The sequence below is a fragment of the Hippoglossus stenolepis genome, chromosome 18 (genome assembly GCF_022539355.2).
Source record: "Hippoglossus stenolepis isolate QCI-W04-F060 chromosome 18, HSTE1.2, whole genome shotgun sequence".
Lineage (NCBI taxonomy): Eukaryota > Metazoa > Chordata > Actinopteri > Pleuronectiformes > Pleuronectidae > Hippoglossus > Hippoglossus stenolepis.
This window is the reverse complement of record NC_061500.1, coordinates 1,190,365-1,208,030: the sequence shown is the minus strand read 5'-3', so window position 1 is coordinate 1,208,030 and position 17,666 is coordinate 1,190,365. Positions and strand designations below refer to the sequence as shown.

The 17,666-nt window shown below is 45.4% G+C and overlaps 2 protein-coding genes and 4 non-coding genes across 8 annotated transcripts; all 6 read left to right on the top strand.

Moving 5' to 3' along the window:
- The first annotated feature begins 1,154 nt into the window (after nt 1-1,154).
- Nucleotides 1,155-10,306, top strand: mfhas1 (multifunctional ROCO family signaling regulator 1). Its single transcript, XM_035184934.2, has 3 exons — nt 1,155-4,480; nt 9,990-10,181; nt 10,275-10,306. Exons 1-2 carry the CDS (start codon nt 1,543-1,545, stop codon nt 10,118-10,120), a joined length of 3,069 nt encoding a protein of 1,022 aa, XP_035040825.1. The 5' UTR covers nt 1,155-1,542; the 3' UTR covers nt 10,121-10,181; nt 10,275-10,306.
- A 2,298-nt stretch (nt 10,307-12,604) lies between these two features.
- On the top strand, nt 12,605-15,938 carry rpl17 (ribosomal protein L17). Of its 3 annotated transcripts, none has more exons than XM_035184956.1 (7): nt 12,605-12,681; nt 13,117-13,167; nt 13,359-13,399; nt 14,382-14,516; nt 14,690-14,788; nt 15,308-15,499; nt 15,864-15,938. In XM_035184956.1, exons 2-7 carry the CDS (start codon nt 13,128-13,130, stop codon nt 15,909-15,911), a joined length of 555 nt encoding a protein of 184 aa, XP_035040847.1. In that variant the 5' UTR covers nt 12,605-12,681; nt 13,117-13,127; the 3' UTR covers nt 15,912-15,938. The 3 variants fall into 3 exon arrangements, with proteins under 3 accessions (XP_035040847.1, XP_035040848.1, XP_035040849.1); XM_035184957.1 differs by having other exon boundaries at nt 12,670-12,807; XM_035184958.1 differs by lacking the exon at nt 12,605-12,681 and adding an exon at nt 12,706-12,800.
- On the top strand, nt 13,216-13,284 carry LOC118098225. Its single transcript, XR_004694133.1, has one exon. It is a non-coding gene; the product is annotated as a small nucleolar RNA SNORD58 (small nucleolar RNA).
- On the top strand, nt 13,783-13,847 carry LOC118098226. Its single transcript, XR_004694134.1, has one exon. It is a non-coding gene; the product is annotated as a small nucleolar RNA SNORD58 (small nucleolar RNA).
- LOC118098232 lies at nt 14,555-14,621 on the top strand. Its single transcript, XR_004694140.1, has one exon. It is a non-coding gene; the product is annotated as a small nucleolar RNA SNORD58 (small nucleolar RNA).
- On the top strand, nt 15,728-15,796 carry LOC118098224. The gene has a single exon (XR_004694132.1). It is a non-coding gene; the product is annotated as a small nucleolar RNA SNORD58 (small nucleolar RNA).
- Nucleotides 15,939-17,666: the final 1,728 nt, after the last annotated feature.

Sequence of the window (17,666 nt, the reverse complement as noted above, 5' to 3'; positions counted from 1 at the left end):
GTGGGGTTGTGTGTGGGGTGTGTGGGGTGGAGGGTGGGTGTTTGGGGCACAGCGGTCGAGATAATCCTCGATGCTGATGCTCCTGATGCGGTGATGGAGGAGGCAGTCGTCATGGCAACGTGACCTGCTTTTACTGTTACTAGTGACGACATTAAAAAGCATTTTATGTTTCGATGTTTCAGAAAACGTTCCAGGATCCAGATCCGTTCTTCTCTGACTCACAACCTTCACCGTGTTTACGATCTGTTCAGGAAACGTACACACGTCAGACACGTTTTACTCCTTTAATAAATGAAATCTGCTCGTGGAAACTACATGTTGTGTTTACGTGTGTTTATCTTTGTCTGATTTTAAAATGAGTTTGATGACCTGAAACTTTGAACTTTGACAAAACAGAAAATACCTGTTCACAGCTGTTTCTTTTATCTGTCATGGGGGAAATTCAGGTATTAAAGTAAAATATTTCACATCAGTTTTTATTTCTCTTTTCAAACTAGTAAAGAATTTATACATTCATCCATTCATGTGTTTTTAAATGATTTGTTGTCATTCTAAAACATGAGGCACATGAGGGTAAGTAGCAAATAACTATATAGATAATATTAATATAATGTATGTAATAATTAATATAATATAATAATATTATATTTAAAAACACTAAAATGTAAACACTATGCGGAAGCAGCAAATAATTTTTAGCATTAAAAAATTTTTAATGAAATAAAAACAATAAAACTAAAGAATCTCAAACTAAACAAGGATAAAAAGGTGCTATTGATAAATATGAATATAAATATTCAAGTATTATTGCACATAAAAGAGTCTCTGGTGCAGAGTTTGTGAGTCTGACTCAGTTTGACCTCACTGATTCATTGTGTTTTTGTAATTTGAATTTTTGAAATATAAAAGTCAATTATTTTGATAATTCCTCTTTCACATTCATCTATAAAGTAAATAGAAGTTTTTCTATTTTCTATAGTTTTATGACTTTTACTGTTTTATTTTAAGTCTCAAATAAAATCAGACTTTTTTTGAATATTTCAGCACATTCCTGAATTGACCTGCATTGTTGTTTTATCTCTATTATTATTATTTACGTGACCAGCGTAACTTTCCTACGCAAACAGCGTAATGAATCCCGTTCACTCTCTCCTCCCACAGCAGGAAGGAGAGTGATGGAGGGAGGAGGAGGAGGAGTGTTGTTGTGACGCAGCTTCTCCGCAGACCGACACAGGAAGAGACAGAAAGCCCAGAGAAAGGCGCTGATATCCGGGTGCAGAGGACCAGGGACTCGGGGCGATGAAGACGCCGGAGACGCGCACAGTTCTCCCGCAGCTCCGGACCTCGGCTCCGGGCTCGAACCCGGATCTGTAGCCGCTGCGGTTTGTTTCGTGGCGCAGGAGGAGACGATGCCTCCGCGGCCACACACGCACACACACTCGATCCTTCCCCGACACACAGCGACCTCCCCCCGCGTCCCGAGCCCGAGCAGCGCGCTGATTCCTGCAGGAGCTCGTGCACCATGCTGCGCGCTCCGGATCCATGAAGAGTCTCCATGAGAACCCGGAGGTGGAGGAGGGGGGGTCCGGCTGCTCCGTCATGGAGGAGAACAACCTGAAGACGGCCCGGCTGTGGAGGGATGCCGCCCTCCGCTCCAGGAAGCTGCGGAGCAACATGCGCCAGCTCACCCTCTGCTCCAAGAACAACCAGATCACCCTGCCCGAGGACGTGGCCGAGGTGGAGGCGCTGAACCTGGGCAACAACTCGCTGCAGGAGCTGCCTCTCGGGCTGGGCTCCTCCCTGAACAACCTGCGCATCCTGGTGCTCCGCAGGAACAAGTTCAGCGCGGTTCCCCGGGTGGTGTTCGAGCTGGTGCAGCTGGTGGAGCTCGACATGAGCCACAACTGTCTGAGGAGCCTGAGCGAGGGTGTGGGGGAGCTGAGGGGCCTGAAGAAGCTCTGCGTCAGTCACAACAAAATCCTGCACCTGCCGGATCAGATCTCAGAGCTTCAGCTTCTGGAGGAACTGGACATAAGCTTCAACGACCTGCACGACCTCCCCAGGTCCTTCTCCGGCCTCAGCAGGCTGCGGACTCTGGACGCGGATCACAACAAGCTGAACCAGTTCCCCTCGGAGATCCTGGCCCTCAGCGAGCTGGAGGAGCTCGACTGCTCCGGGAACAAGTTCCAGGAGTTACCAGCTGACGTGTTGAAGCTGCGCTCCGTTAAAATCCTGTGGCTCAGCAGCCTGCGCATGTCCATGTTACCTGACACCTTCTGCCACCTGCACAACCTGGAGAGCCTGATGCTGGACGGGAACAACCTGGCGCTGCTGCCGCCGTCTTTTGGAAAACTGCAGAGACTCAAGATGATCAACTTGTCCTCCAACGAGTTTGAGAACTTCCCGGAGGTTATTTTAAGCATCAGAGGATTAGAGGAACTTTACCTGAGCAGGAACAAACTCACTCATGTTCCCGAGGAGATCGGTGAGCTGGTGAAGCTGGTGAACCTCTGGCTGGACAACAACAACATCACGTATCTGCCTGATTCTGTGGTGGAGCTGGAGAAGCTGGAGGAACTCGTGTTGCAGGGGAACCAAATCGCCATTCTTCCAGATCATTTTGGGAAACTGTCCAAAGTGAACATCTGGAAGGTGAAGGATAACCCTCTGATCCAGCCTCCGTACGAGGTGTGTATGAAAGGCATCCCTTACATTGCAGCCTATCAGAAGGAGCTCGCTCACTCCCAGCTCGCCGTGAAGCCTAGATTAAAACTGGTCCTGATGGGGATGAGAGACGCTGGGAAGACGTGGCTGAGGCAGAGCGTGGTGGGACAGCGGGACGTCACAGGAATCCTGGGGAACAAAGGGATTGACGTCACTAACTGGGTGGCAGACGCCGACCGCTGTCTCACATTTCTGGTGTATGATTTGTCAGGGAAGCAAAACTATGACCTCATCAAACCCTTCTTCCTGTCCCCCGGTGCTCTCTACGTCCTCGTCGTCAATCTCAAAACATATTCACCCAAGAACTTCTACGCCCATGTCGGGTATTTCCTCCACCTCCTCGGCGCCAAAGTGCCCCACGCTGTGGTGTGTGTGGTGGGGACACATGCAGACCTGTGTGCAGAGGTGGAGCTGGAGGAGAAGAGTCTGGACATCCACAGACAGATCGGTCTGCAGGAGAGGAGGGACGTCCAGAGTCTGAGGAGCCTGGCTCTGCAGGTGGACCAGGCGCTGGAGCAGGGCTTCAACGTTCGCATCTCCAGCCCCCACGTCCTCTTCTACGGCGTCTCAGACAGGAACCTGAGGCGGAGGAAAGCCCAGCTGCAGTTCATGCTGAACCACCGGCTGCAGATTCTGTCTCCTGTCCTGAGTGTGAGCTGCACAGAGACGCAGAGGAACATCCAGAGGCTGAGAGAGAAGCTCATGTCTGTGGCAGACCACAGGGACATCTTCCCCAACCTGCACCGCGTGCTGCCAAAGTCCTGGCAGATTCTGGAGGAGCTGCACTTTAAGCCCAAAGACTTGTGGCTGTCGTGGTGGGACTCTGCTCGTCTGGGCCTCCAGGCGGGGCTCACAGAGGACCGGCTGCAGAGCGCCTTATCCTACCTGCACGAGAGCGGGAAGCTGCTGTACTTTGAGGACAGCCTCACGCTGAAGGAGTATGTTTTCCACAATCTTCCACGGTTCATTGCAATTCTTAACGTCTTCTTCCACAGGGACGAGTCCACGCTGCTGGACCGGCTCCTGTCCGAGGGGGAGAGGGGGGACAAGGGCAGGGTGAGTCTGGTGATAGAGGACGAGAAGGGCGAGAACCTCAGGGTGACACATCTGCAGCACCATGTGGAAGGTTTCCTCCAACACGGCCTTCTGCCCTCCAACGTCATCCGCCTGCTCCTCAGGCCGCTCATCCAGACGCAGCAGGACCTGCACCTCATCATGGAGCTGCTGGAGAAGATGGGGATCTGCTACTGCATCAACAAACCTCGCAGCAAGCCTCTGAACGGAGCCACGGCCTGGTACAAGTTCCCCAGCTACGTCAGCAGCGACGAGCCCTGGGCCGAGGCCTCGGCCAGCGGCGGCTCGCTGCCTCACTGCCACTTCTTCTCCGTAGAGCAGCTGCACATCCAGTACAGTTTCCCCTTCCTGTTTCCTCCCGGACTGTTCGCTCGCTTCAGCGTGCAGATCAACAGCCACGTGGTTCAGAGGTCAGACGGCAGACACCGGATCTTTGCCTATCGAGGAAAAGTCCCCGTGGTGATCAGCCACCGGCCGTCCAGAGGGAAGCTGCAGGCGGAGACTCTGTCCATCGCCAGCCACGCCTCGCTGCCCAACATCTGGACGGCGTGGCAGGCCATCACGCCGCTGGTGGAGGAGCTGAACGTGCTGCTGCAGGAGTGGCCCGGCCTCCACTACTCTGTTCACATCCTCTGCTCCAAGTGCCTCAAGAGGGGGTCGTCCAACCCGCACGCCTTCCCAGGTAAACCCTCTCTAACCCCGCCTCCTGAACCCAACCCGTCCAGCTGTCTGTCCGGGATAATAATAATAATAAATATTAGTAATGTTTGTTGTAGATCATATAATGAAACACCGTCACAGTGTTTACATCACCAATAAACTCTAAACTCTCCTGACACATAAACAAACTTTACTAAAATAACCACTAAATATATTTAACACATTAACAACTATTTTATTTTGATACTTGAAAAATAACTTCTTAGATAAATTTATGTTTTTTAAGTATATAAATGTGAACTGTTAAATAAATGAAGATATATAAATATAAACCATGTTCAGAGATAGTCTGGGAGGAGTTATTGTAATATACTGTATTTTATTTCTTGTGTCTGGTCACATGATGAAAGCGTCTGGTGCAGAGTGATGATGTCATGTGTTTTCATGTTAATGGTCCAGTATCGACCCCCCCCCTCCCTTAGATCTGATGAATCAGAGAATGACTTACATTGGGTGTGGTGCTGGTGGTGGGGAGGGGGGGGGTGTGCTGCCTGAACAAAGACCTTTAGCCGTCGGCCTAAAGGAAGTGGGGTTGTGGGGGTGTGGGGGGGGCACAGCGGTCGAGATAATCCTCGATGCTGATGCTCCTGATGCGGTGATGGAGGAGGCAGTCGTCATGGCAACGTGACCTGCTTTTACTGTACTGATCCCTGGTCTGTTCCCCGTCGGACACGAGGCTCGGGTGGAGACGTCTGTGTCATGGAGCTTTAATGTTATATACTCATTCTGATTGGACCAGAAGATCAGTTGACCTCTCGTTATTCATTACTTTTAACAATATAAAAAACAACATGATTATAAAGTTCAGATATTTGCTGATACATGTCGTGGAGTAAAGTGGAAAGTACCTGAAAAATCTACTAAAAGCTAAAACCTTCATCAGCCCAGATCACCTTTAATTATGACCGGAGACAAATGAAGTTCCATGAAGCGTTGAACTCAGATCCGTGGGACAGACGGAGCTGAACCCGGCGTCAAAGGAAACGAGGATCAGTTGAGTTTGGTTCCTCTCAGACTTTTGTAAACAGACACCTCCTCATGTCGGAGCGCTGCGTGTTTCCGGCCTTTTATGGACAAGATATTTTTGGCTGCAGAGTTCAGGCTCCACACAGACGAGCAAACTAAACACTTTCCCTCTCTCGCTGTTTAACATCCTCGTCCACACGGCGTCTCTCCTTCGGCCTCAGCTCACTTTACACTTAGTTGAGGAATAGATTCTGATTTGTCCCGACGTCCCCGGGCAGAGCAGGTTCGTCTGTCCCTGAGAACGGAGCTCGTTCATTGGTTCGCTTGTTGTCAAACTCTGAATCTTTTTCTATCTTGATTATTTTTACTTGATAACTTAGTTGTACTTAGTTTTCAGTTTGTATTTGCTGTGGAGGCAGAAGCTCACGACCTCTGACCCCTGAGCAGGGATTTCACACCTGAATCTAAAGGAGACTTCTTCAGGTCGATCATCTTGATGAGTGTTATGACTGTAAAACGTTTTCATGCTCTAATGTTCTGAAGACATCGGTTTCCTCAGACTCGCTGCAGCTCCTCTTTTCAGCCTCTGTCTCAAACACTTGTTTCCTGTCTGGTTAAGACCCCCCCTCCTGATGAAGCCCAGCTCGGATTGATCAGCTGCTCCACTCTGTCGTGATTGGTCAACAGCTTCCGTCACCATCCATCTTCCATCTTTGGAATTTGGCTTGCTAACTTGTTAGCGTCTGTGGCGTCCATGTTGTGCGTTGCCTAGCAGCAGTGTTCTCAGAGCTGGGATGTCGAAACGTGTCGACTGAGACTGAGACAAAGTGATTCAACAAGAATTCAGAATCCCTACGATCATGTGACCTGCTGTTGGAGGGGTTTTACTTCCTGGTTGTAAGTGCACATGATAAACACGTGTGTGTATGTTCACGTTTGTGCGTTCGAGCTGCATGTGGCTCCACTTTCACTCGTGCTGTGGATCAGCTGCTCAGTCTGACTCCTCTTAATCCTGTTAAAGGATTGTGGGATTGAAGCGACTCACACGTTCAGTCAGACGCTGCCGAGGTCGTTTCCCCCGACGGGAACCACGGCGACGCCACACGACAGGGGAGGACCGACCTGTGGCTCAGGTGGTTTCCTGTCGGCTTCCTGTCGGCTTCCTGTCGGCCTCCTGTACGTCGTGGCCCTCCGCCGGTAGCTGTTGGTTTTATATGATGAAACATGGATGATTTCAGATGAACTGAAGTGGAAACAGAGCTACAGCTCCACCAGAACTTTTATTGGATCAAAGAGTCTGTTAAAAAAGTTAGTTTGTAACTTTACGATTGTGAGGACGTTTATCCCTCATCCCTCATCCATCTGTTCATCCATCTGTTTTTCTATTCATCCATCCCTCCATCTATAGGTCGATGAATGTAAAGTCTCAGACTCGTCTCGTCTTCATCACAATGACGGGATTCATCGACCACATGTTCATCTGCTGCCGCCTCAGGATCTTTAACTATATAAAACAAACATATAGAACATAAGTCATCACATGAGCGTCTGAGCTGACGTATGAAATAAAACCTGCTCTACACTGAATCTCTTATTTTAATGTTGAAGAGAAACTGGTCAGATTCATGTTTGTTCTGGTTCTTCCTCCGTTCACGTGTTTGTCGTTCGAGATGAATTCGTCTTTGTGTCGTTGTTGTTTCAGTTTCATCTGAACTCCTCCATGTTTTCTGGCTGCAGCTCCATGATGTTGCAGCCAAAGGAAACACCAGCAGACTTTTCCTGCTGTAGAACACTGATTACTGCTGCACCTCCTCTGCCCGTAAACACACTGCTGAGCTGATGAATGCTGGGAAATGACTCGACCTCCGAGGTCAAACACGCCGGACAGAGACGAGGCTGCTGCTCCCAGACACCACGGATTCAGTTTCCTTTAAAACCACATCAAACACATTGATGCGATTCATCAAACTGATAAAAACTGAATATTTGTATTCAGTTCGTGGATGAGTTGATATTAGTTTTTGAATGAAAGCAGATGTTCAGGGCGCTGAGTATCAACTCAGAGGTCAGAGGTCAGAGTGAGAGGATGACTTGTATTCAGGTGTTTTCACCTGACGTTGCTGCAGCAGCTTCTGGAGCTTTTTATCGTATCAGATGCTCTTCATCATGAAGTGCAGTTGACATGAAGACTTTCTTCTTCCTGCTCCAGGCTGGTGGCTCTGAGCGGAGCTTTGGAAGTAACCAGCTCAGGTGAACCTGTTGAAACACGTCGTCGGTGTTCACACCCTCAAACCGCCGTCAGCTGCAGGTTAACGTCTCATCAGGAGCTGCTGAGTAATCTGGTGGCTGAGCTGTTACATCACTCTGCAGTAATCCTCCTGCTTTACCTCACATGTGACAGACGGGTGGGGGGGGGTCGGTCTGAGCGCGTCAGCTGACTGTAACATGAACCAGAGCAGAGACCAGTTCGTCGTTATTAAAAACTGCTGCATGTTAAACTCTGTTTTCAGACATGGACTCACTGACACTTTACCAGGAGGCAAGTTCCAGAAAAGTTCCAGAAAAGTTCCAGAAAAGTTCCAGAGACACTGACTCTGACATTTGTTTTCACATAAGCTGTTTTCAGACATGACCTCCAGTGTTTCCACCACATAACCAGTGTAGGAGAATGGTCATGTGACACGTGGTTTCAGGTGTGACGGAGGTTATTTCTGATTCAGAGTTAAATGCTCAGAGGTCAGTTTGGTTTCAGTGTGTCGAGGAAGCCAGAGACTGATCCTCGCTCGGCTGCATGAGGACAGTTTATCTCATTACTCAGCAGATGTTAACATCTGGAACGCACACATATGAGGGAGTGTGTGTGTGTGTGTGTGTGATTAGCAGCAGATTTCAGGGGAATCCCAGAGCGCTGAAGCTTTGACACTTTCAGGCAGAGAAAGTTTCAGTTTTTATCTATTTCGAGATGAAACGTTTGTGATGATAAAATCTCTGGACTGTGACGTTTAATTTGAGGGAAAAGCCCTGAACCTTTGGTCGATCCGATCAGCCTGTGTTCATGTGTCATAAAGCTTTAATCCTCCAGACCGTGGATCTGATCTCAGACCTGCTCAGTGACCTGCTCCAGTTATTTTTGGTTCGTTTCCTCGGCGGTGGAAGTCGGTCACATTCCGGCGGATCTGGGTTTCCAGTCGCTGCAGCTGCTGATCACAGAGGATAAGAAACGTCACGGAGCCGAGTCTCGTCCTGACGAACACTTCTGCTCCATTTCACACATCCTGCTTTTATTTTAATCCTCTCTTCTCTCCTCAGTCTCTCAGTTCCTGCAGAGGAGGAAACTTCTTACTGTGAAAGGAGACGTCTGCACTTTAGTCTTTGAGTTGGATCAGGTTTATTTTCACTGAGTCATCAGCTGATTTCAGGTCTGATCCTTGTCCCAGTTTCCTGGAGACAGGAAAACGTCTCCTGCTCCTGAAATGACCACGTCCTCATAAGGCTGTGGGGGGGGGAGGCGAGCGGAGCAGGAACGTAAATGATCCGTTTACCTGCTCATGTGTTTGAACAGGGGGCATTCCTGTTTGTTTATGTCAGGTCTTTGTGAGGGGGAGTCTGACCTAATTCAGGACGCAGATGAATGAAAACACTGAGAACTGCTGCTGCATCAACATCACACAGTTAAATACTGAAATACAGATTATGGTAAGAGAACAGAACTCGATCCCTGGGTCTCGTCTCTCAGGCTGAAACAGGTTCCAGCTTTAAGTCTAAAATCCCTCAAGACAGAATCTAATAATCAGAGTGATGCACTCAGGCTGCCATCTTGGATTCCATTTCTTTTATTGTGGATTCATACACAGGCATGACAACAGATGAAATGGTTCGTTGTGACAGATTAAATTGACGGAGCTGCTGTCTGTTAATCTGGGATTATAATCTGGATCATCCAGTGAAGAGTCGATCTGCAGGTTCAGAGCGTCCGAGAGGTTGTGACTAAAACAAAGAGAATTAATAAAGTGTGTTTGTGTAGTTAGAGGTGGATGATACACAACAGTGTGTGTGTGTGTGTGTGTGTGTGTGTGTGTGTGTGTGTGTGTGGGTGGGTGTGGATAAACCAGATCAGATCTCACTGAGCTGTCGAAACATTCTCAGTGAACGTGATCTCCAGAGGTTGTGTCCAGCAGACCACCGGGGACAGGAAGTAGATTTACCCCAGACCCCCTGAGAGCGGCTGTGTTCCAGTACGTCTCAGGGTCAAGGAAAGATGTGAAGGAGAAGCTGTAAGGACTTAGGAAAGGAGTAAATGTCCTTAGTTACTTTACTTTACCTACAGTCTGGAGACGCTGCCATCTAGTGGATGAATCATGAATGTGACCTGATACATGATGACATCAGACTTTACGTGTGTGATGGTTTGTGCCGTTGAGAGGAAACGACAGTGACACCTACTGTCGAGGTGACTTCCTGTTCCCGTTGCCTTGGTAACTAACAGGTGATTCCTCGTGTTGCAGGTGAGCTGCTGACTCAGCCGCGGCCTGAAGGTCTGATGGAGATCATCTGTCCAAAGAACGGCTCCGAGCGCGTGCACGTGGCTCTGGTTTACCCCCCGACCCCCACCGTGGTCAGCCCCTGTCTCAAATAACCCCCCCCCATCCCACAGCCTCAGTGTGGCTGCAGCTCACCGACCTGATGATGTCACACCTGTACGTATTAAACTTTATTTATACAACACAGTCAGACATAAAGACAGTTACAGAAAACTGTTGATTTACCTTTGTTTTCTCCTTGTGTTGCAGGTTGTGATGTCATCATACTGTGACCCCCACACACACACACACACACACACACACACACACACACACACACACACACACCTAGGGACTCATGGAGCTGATCTTCAGGCTGAAGACGTTCTGCTGAGTCGTTCAGTGTCTGACGACCACGACGAGAGAAGACGTCACGTGTCACTGTGGCGCCCCCTGCTGGCGAGGAGAGGTGCTAAGTGCCTCGTGTGAAAAGTTGACTAATGAGGGGATGAGTGTTAATTTATTATCGGCAGAAAGAAAGAATCTATGTCAGAGGAAACATGAGCTTCTTCTTCTGCAGATTATGGAGTCAGAACCTTTCCCTTGTTTAAATCATGTTACTGAGGGTTTGTCAATCAGCTGAGACTCACCTGTGATCATGTGACCACAGGTGAGTCGCTCGGCTGCATCTTAAACTGCCGAACGTTCATATTCAACTGAAAACAGCCTCGTTGTAGCAGGTCTCCCCCACACACACACACACACACACACACACACACACACACACACACACACACACACACACCCTCCCTGTGCAGATGTGTGTTGTTGTGTTTTCTCGCTGTACAGGACTGATCTTCATGTTTGCTATGCCAAGGATGTCGGAGCTCAGTGGGACATGACCGCACATATCGATGGACTTGTGTCATGTGACTGTACATAACCAATCAGATGTGACTCTGGTGCATCAGGTCTTCTTCAGTCTCCTTCTTCACGTGGACTCTGATTCGTTTGGAGACATTTTTCCACAGTTTTCCTGCCTGATGTAAATAATATCTATTTTTATATGTGGACACGTTATTTACATTATTTACAGTGTGATGTTGTGCATGACTCACTGAGCGAGTGCACACCGACTTTTCTACATATCACACAACAGAATACAAACCAAATACAAATAAACCAATCACTGCTTTACTACCTCTGCACCGTGTGTGGTTATTATGTCATTTATCAATCAATCAATCAGTCAATAAGAATTTTTGTGAATCAGAAAAGATGGTCATTAGGATAATAAAGGTTATACACTTATACCCTGTGTTAAATGATGTCTGTTAAAAAACTGTTTCAAAAAACTTCTGAACCCTTTTACACTTTAATTAAATTTAAATTTACAGAACGAGTCACTATGAATGAATGTCTCCAGTGAGTTTGACTTTTAATTGGATTTATTGACAATAACAGGAAAATAAATGATCAGCAGTGTCGTGCTTTAATCAGAATCAGAAGAAGAATTCACATTTTAACTATTTAATTTGTTTCTGACATTGATTCTGTTATTCTTGTCAAATTAAAAGGTAACATTTTTAATGAATGTGTCTCACTAGTTCAATGTGAATCTGTTAAAGGGGACATAGCATGCCCATTCTACCACAAGTTGATATGGTTCCTTGGGGTCTTAATGAAATGTCTGTAACATACTTTAGTCAAAATACCAAAATACCCGGCGTACGAGTGTGGGGGCGGGCCAAGGCCATGTAGGAGACTTCCAGTGCCTTGTTATGACACAAAACACAGGAAGCTCATTCCAGTCACTCAAGCATGACGTTTCTGACTTAGAGGAACCATAAGAAAACGCGCGAGTGTTTTTTTCCCAGAGTGTTTGGGTTGGTAGACATGAGCCAGATACCCACATTAACCTGTAGAAGCACTAACCAAGTGGAATCTTCATGATATGTCCCCTTTAAGTCTTATATCTGATGGAGAGATTTACAAACAGCAGGACAACCATTGTGTTAAAAACCTGAATAAGACAGAAACAAACAAACACACATGAACATAATGAACAAACATTAAAGGGATAGTTCAACCAAAAATGAAACTTCACTCATTATCTCCTCAGCACTATGAGGGAGGGGGGAGGGGGGGTGAAGTGTTTGAGTCCACAAAACACTTCTGGAGTCTCAGGAGTAAACAGCCAAGTCCAAAACCACTGAAGTCAATGGTGACTCCTTCTTCAGACGTAATGTAACAACAGAACAACACAAAATGGCTCCGTATTGCTGCTGTGGTGTCATCAAGTGTTTACCTAAAAGTCTCTGATATCTTAAGTAACTGCAGCTATCGCCAGGATATCGGAGGAGGCCACAGTTTTTTGTTGTTTTATTACGTCTGAAGAAGGAGTCTGTTTTACTCCTGAAACCCCCAATCATAGTGCTGAGAAATGATGAGGGAAGTTTAATTTTTTTAGTGAACTATCCCTTTAATAATAAAATACACTGAACATATAAACGGATGGTTTCACTCTAACTTAATATTGTAAATAAATCCAATAATATATGTGCAGGTCCCTGTGAGGTCGTCGCTCCTCCGCTCCGCCGGGGGGCGCTGGACCTGCGCAGCAGCAGAAGAAGGGCCGCGCTGCGGCGGCTCTTCCTCTTCCTCCGCGGCCTCAGAGGTAGGAGCTCAGTTTCTCTCCTGAAGGAAACAATCTGTCGTGAATCTGAGTTAAATCTTCATCATCCTTCGCTTCCAGCCGCTCGCTTTCCCTCGTGCTGGTCCGAACTCTGCGCTCAGGTTAAATGTTCGTGTTCGCGGCCTCAGATTCTGAGTTTTAATCCTGAATGCGGTTCGGTGTGTGTCCGCCATGTTGTCTCCTCGGGGGACTCGAGCCGAGCTTCTCTCTGCGTCGCTCGGACTCTGAGTTTATTCATCTTCGGTGTTTCCTGTGAAAAGCTGTTAAATCTGCTGTTTCTCGGTGATTCTGTGTGAATCTGCTGCTGCTGGGACTGGAGCTAATGCTAACTAGCACTAGAACCCGAGTCTGTATGAACTGCTGCTGTTCTTAACTTCATGTTTAATTCTGACCTGGGATCTGTTTGTGTGTGAACAGATTTTCTGAAGATGGTCCGCTACTCCCTCGACCCCGAGAACCCGACCAAGTGTGAGTACAGCCGCTGCTAGCCTGTTAGCCTGCTAGCCTGTTAGCCAGAAGCTGGGATGACATCTTAGGACACCTTTGGATAAAACATGAAAACAACTCAATAAACAGCTGAGCTTCTGACGTAGTGTCTCTGTGACGACACCGGGTTTGAACGTATGTGATTATACATTTCCTGTGTTTCTATTTCCCAGCATGCAAGTCGAGGGGCTCCAATCTCCGGGTTCACTTCAAGGTAAGAAGATGATCACACCCTCCACATGTTGGGCTCAGGTTCAACCTGGAGACACGTGTCATCTGGAGAAATGTCCTGTCTGTCCTCGTACATGTTTTCAATGAGTTACCATATGAAGGGTTTTATGTTTGACCCGTGACATTAACATGTTGGACCTGATCATACATGTTAGTCTGGTCTCTGTGGTGAAGAACGTGTGGATTCATTCATCAAATCAAACGTGATGAATGAAGGAGTCTCTGAACTCAGTCTCCTCATGAGACTGAGTTCAGATGTTGAATTAACATCAAGCATCATGTGAAGGCTTCACTCACCTCAGTACAAACACATGATGATCAGGACAACATGAACGGATGATGGTTGGAATCAGTGACGTGAGATGATTGCGATGATGACACTAGGACACCTTTGTATGAACCATGAAACAACTTGAGAATATCTGAGCAATCTGTCAATCACTCGTCACTGTAACGTTCATGTGTTATGTCACACAGGTCACATGATCTCAGACTAGTTTTAATGTGACAATGAATGAATTTGAATCTGTTTTCCACAGAAATTAAAATAAATTAGCGACCTGAAAACAGTTTATTGTAAACTGCTAATTAAACATTTACACAACTTACTCAGGTTTGTTACAGAAAAATCTTAAATGATTCAAACAATGATTTTCATTGATTAACATCATTTGCTGTGGTCGTGTTGATCTTGATCATAAATACGAGTTCAAACTTCAGCTGATTTAACTGAAGAAACAAAATCTGAACTGTAAAGAATCTACAACTTCAAATGCCTGATGTCCATATGTGAACATTTTATTTTGAGTAGATGATGAAAATGTCTCAGTTGAATAGATTCAGATCTAATATAATTAATCTCCAGGTTTTGTTTCAGACAAAACTCATGTTCTGTCAGATTTCGTATTTTCCTGTGTTTTACCACAATGAGACACTTGAATAAAGTTGAGTAACTTTTTGACCAGAACACCCGTGAGACAGCCCAGGCCATCAAGGGGATGCACATCCGCAAGGCCAACAAGTACCTGAGGGACGTGATCGTCCAACACCAGTGTGTCCCCTTCCGTCGCTACAACGGAGGCGTCGGTCGCTGCGCCCAGGTGAGCGTCGCACGATGAACCAGCGTGTGCTTGAATCGCTGCAGTGATGACATTCTTAGGACACCTTTGGATTAAAGATGAAACTAAACTCTTACTCTGAGCAGCTGTTGTTAATCTGTCGTTCATGGGGAGGAGAGGAGAAAAGCTGCTTATACATTGTTGTTGTTTTTCAGGCCAAACAGTTCGGCTGGACTCAGGGACGTTGGCCCAAGAAGAGCGCGGAGTTCCTCCTGCACATGCTCAAGAACGCAGAGAGCAACGCGGAGCTCAAGGTCCGTTCTCAGGAGCGCTGTTTATCTTCTGATCCTGTCTCCTCACATGAGGCTTGTGATGGGTCCTTGTCTCCTCTGAAGAAAACATGTTTAATCTGGTCACGTGTGTGAAAGAACAGACATGTTGTCTCCGTGTTAATTTAACATCACATAAGTGATAAATGAAGGAGACTGTAAACTTCGTCTGTCCAGAGAGTTGGAGAGTAGTTCAGTTTCACCAGAGAATCTTGAAACGATTGTGTTGAACAAAGTCAGTGATTGACATGAGATGATTGCGATGACGAAACTTAAAACGACTTTTTATGAACCATGAAAGAAACTAGAGAATATCTGAGCAATCTGTCAATCACTGTAAGGTTCACGTGTTCATATACGTTGTCTCACTTAGTCACATGATCCTGGACTATGACTGGAAAGACGTTAGAACATGAAACGGCTCCAAATCATTCATGATTCTTAGCTTAAATTATAACGTAGGTAAACTGGTCCAGATGTCTCACCTGTGTCCTGATCTCTCAGGGTCTGGATGTGGACTCTCTCGTCATCGAACACATCCAGGTCAACAAGGCCCCGAAGATGAGGAGGCGCACGTACCGCGCCCACGGCCGCATCAACCCGTACATGAGCTCGCCGTGCCACATCGAGATGATCCTGACGGAGAAGGAGCAGATCGTCCCCAAACCAGAGGAGGAGGTCGCTCAGAAGAAAAAGGTACAGTCTGAAATACTGGAGGGACGGCGACGGCACAGAGTTCAGACACAAACCAGTTGTCCTGATTGGTCCAAGCTGCCGTGATTAAATGATTCTACAGCAGGAAGTTAAAAAACAATAAATTCACCTGGTTCATATTTTGATCGGATTGTTTGAAGTGAAATCAAACTTAATTTAATCATTGTCTGAACTCGCCGTCGCCTCCCTGTGGTCACTTTACTCATGTGGTTGCACTGATGACATCTTAGGACACCTTTGGATTCACCATGAAAACAAACTTTTATAAATCTGAGCAGCCTGATCTTTGACCTCTGACCTTTGACCTGTGTCGTTGACGGTTGAATAACTGAGCTTCTCTCCACAGGTTTCACAGAAGAAGCTGAAGAAGCAGAAACTGATGGCACGCGAGTAAAAACCAATAAAACGGCAGTTGATGACACTCCTATCTCTGGGTCTTTTATTTTTTAAACTGAACATCTCACTTCCTGTTTGATTCACTGATGTTGTGACTAGGAATAAAAGCTTAAATTTTAGTTTTGATGTTGTCCAGCTGCTGATGACATCACCTCTGATCAGCTGTGAGTGAGCTAATGTCCAGGTCTCGTCATAAGGGCTGAAGCTTCACATGAACAGAACCGTTCAGATCCTTCAACAAACATCAGAACAGAAACGTGTTGAAGCTGCTCAGGTCAGAAACAGGAAGCTGAGACCACTGAGGGGAAAACACTGGAACTCTAAATATTTTCATATGGAATAAATAAAAACTACAAATTAAAACACTGAATGAAAAATACACAAACACTGAATAAAAATTAACATTGAATCTGTCAAGTATAATAAAATAAATGACCACATGGAGGCGCTGTAACTCCATTCTTAGGATCCATGTTTCTCCACTGACAAACTTCAGTTTAATTACAATTACTGATTAATAATTATAGATAATAACACGAGTCTGTTTGAACCTTCATCCTGATCCTCTATCGAGCAGTTTGATGAACTTAATGAAAGTCACTGACATCGAATTAACATCAAAGCCAATTTATTCATGTAAATCATCAGAACTGTTGATTAGATATTAGTTATTGATCACTGCTAATTTTAAATGATTCAGTCTACTGTGAAACACATGACCTGAGTTTACACACACACACACGCGTGATGTCACAGACACGCGCACACACACCTTCACGTGTTTTATGATAAACATTTTAAAGTTTTCAGGATTTAAAAAAAGTTGTAGCTTTGTAGTATATAAATAAAAATCTCAACTAATTGTATTTCACTCAATTAAAGTTGCCGTGTGTGGCAGCGACGCCCCCTTGTGGTTTGAAACACTGCTGCAGTTTGTTTATAACCTGAATACATTTTCTCTGGATGTGATTTATATAAATAAGTTATTACACAGTTATAACTTGAATCATTTCCACGGCCGACCACTCCAGGGTCAACACTGTCTACTTTTTCTAGATAGTAATCTGATTACAAATGAAGTCTGAACACTGGATTCGAAACAATAAAATGTTTAACGTCATAATGATTTTTTATTTTTTCGTTGGAACATTTTCAGAACAAATGGAATAAAAAAATATTTTCGTTCCAACTACTTCAAACTTCCATATTTGACCTAAACTGTAATCTGATTACACACCTTTTCAAATGTAATTCAGTCATTTATATTGTAATGTGATTACTTGATTTTCTATGTAATTAATTAAGATCATAATTTAAATGAAGTAATTAGATGTTAAATGATTGACAGGTCACATCACTGATGAACTAAAGCTTTCAGCTGTGTCACATATTAAGTGATGAGAAATCAAAATGGCTGCTGATATTTAAAAGGTCAACCGATTGACCTCTGACCCCTGAACACATCTGCTGAAAGCTCAGGAAGAGATGACCTTTATTTACACCGTCAATATGAAATCCAAATAATTATCATTCATATCTTTAATAAATACATTTTAAATTAGATGGAACAAAGAGCAGCTCGTTATATATTAAAATCAGTTTTAATATTATTCCAGTATTAATACCACAGATAAATGAAGAATGAGTACAAATAATTAAAATATTGATGATAATAACTTACAATAATGACAATGTTAATGGTAACGATAATAATAATAATCATCAGTAATATTATAATAATAATTATTATAAA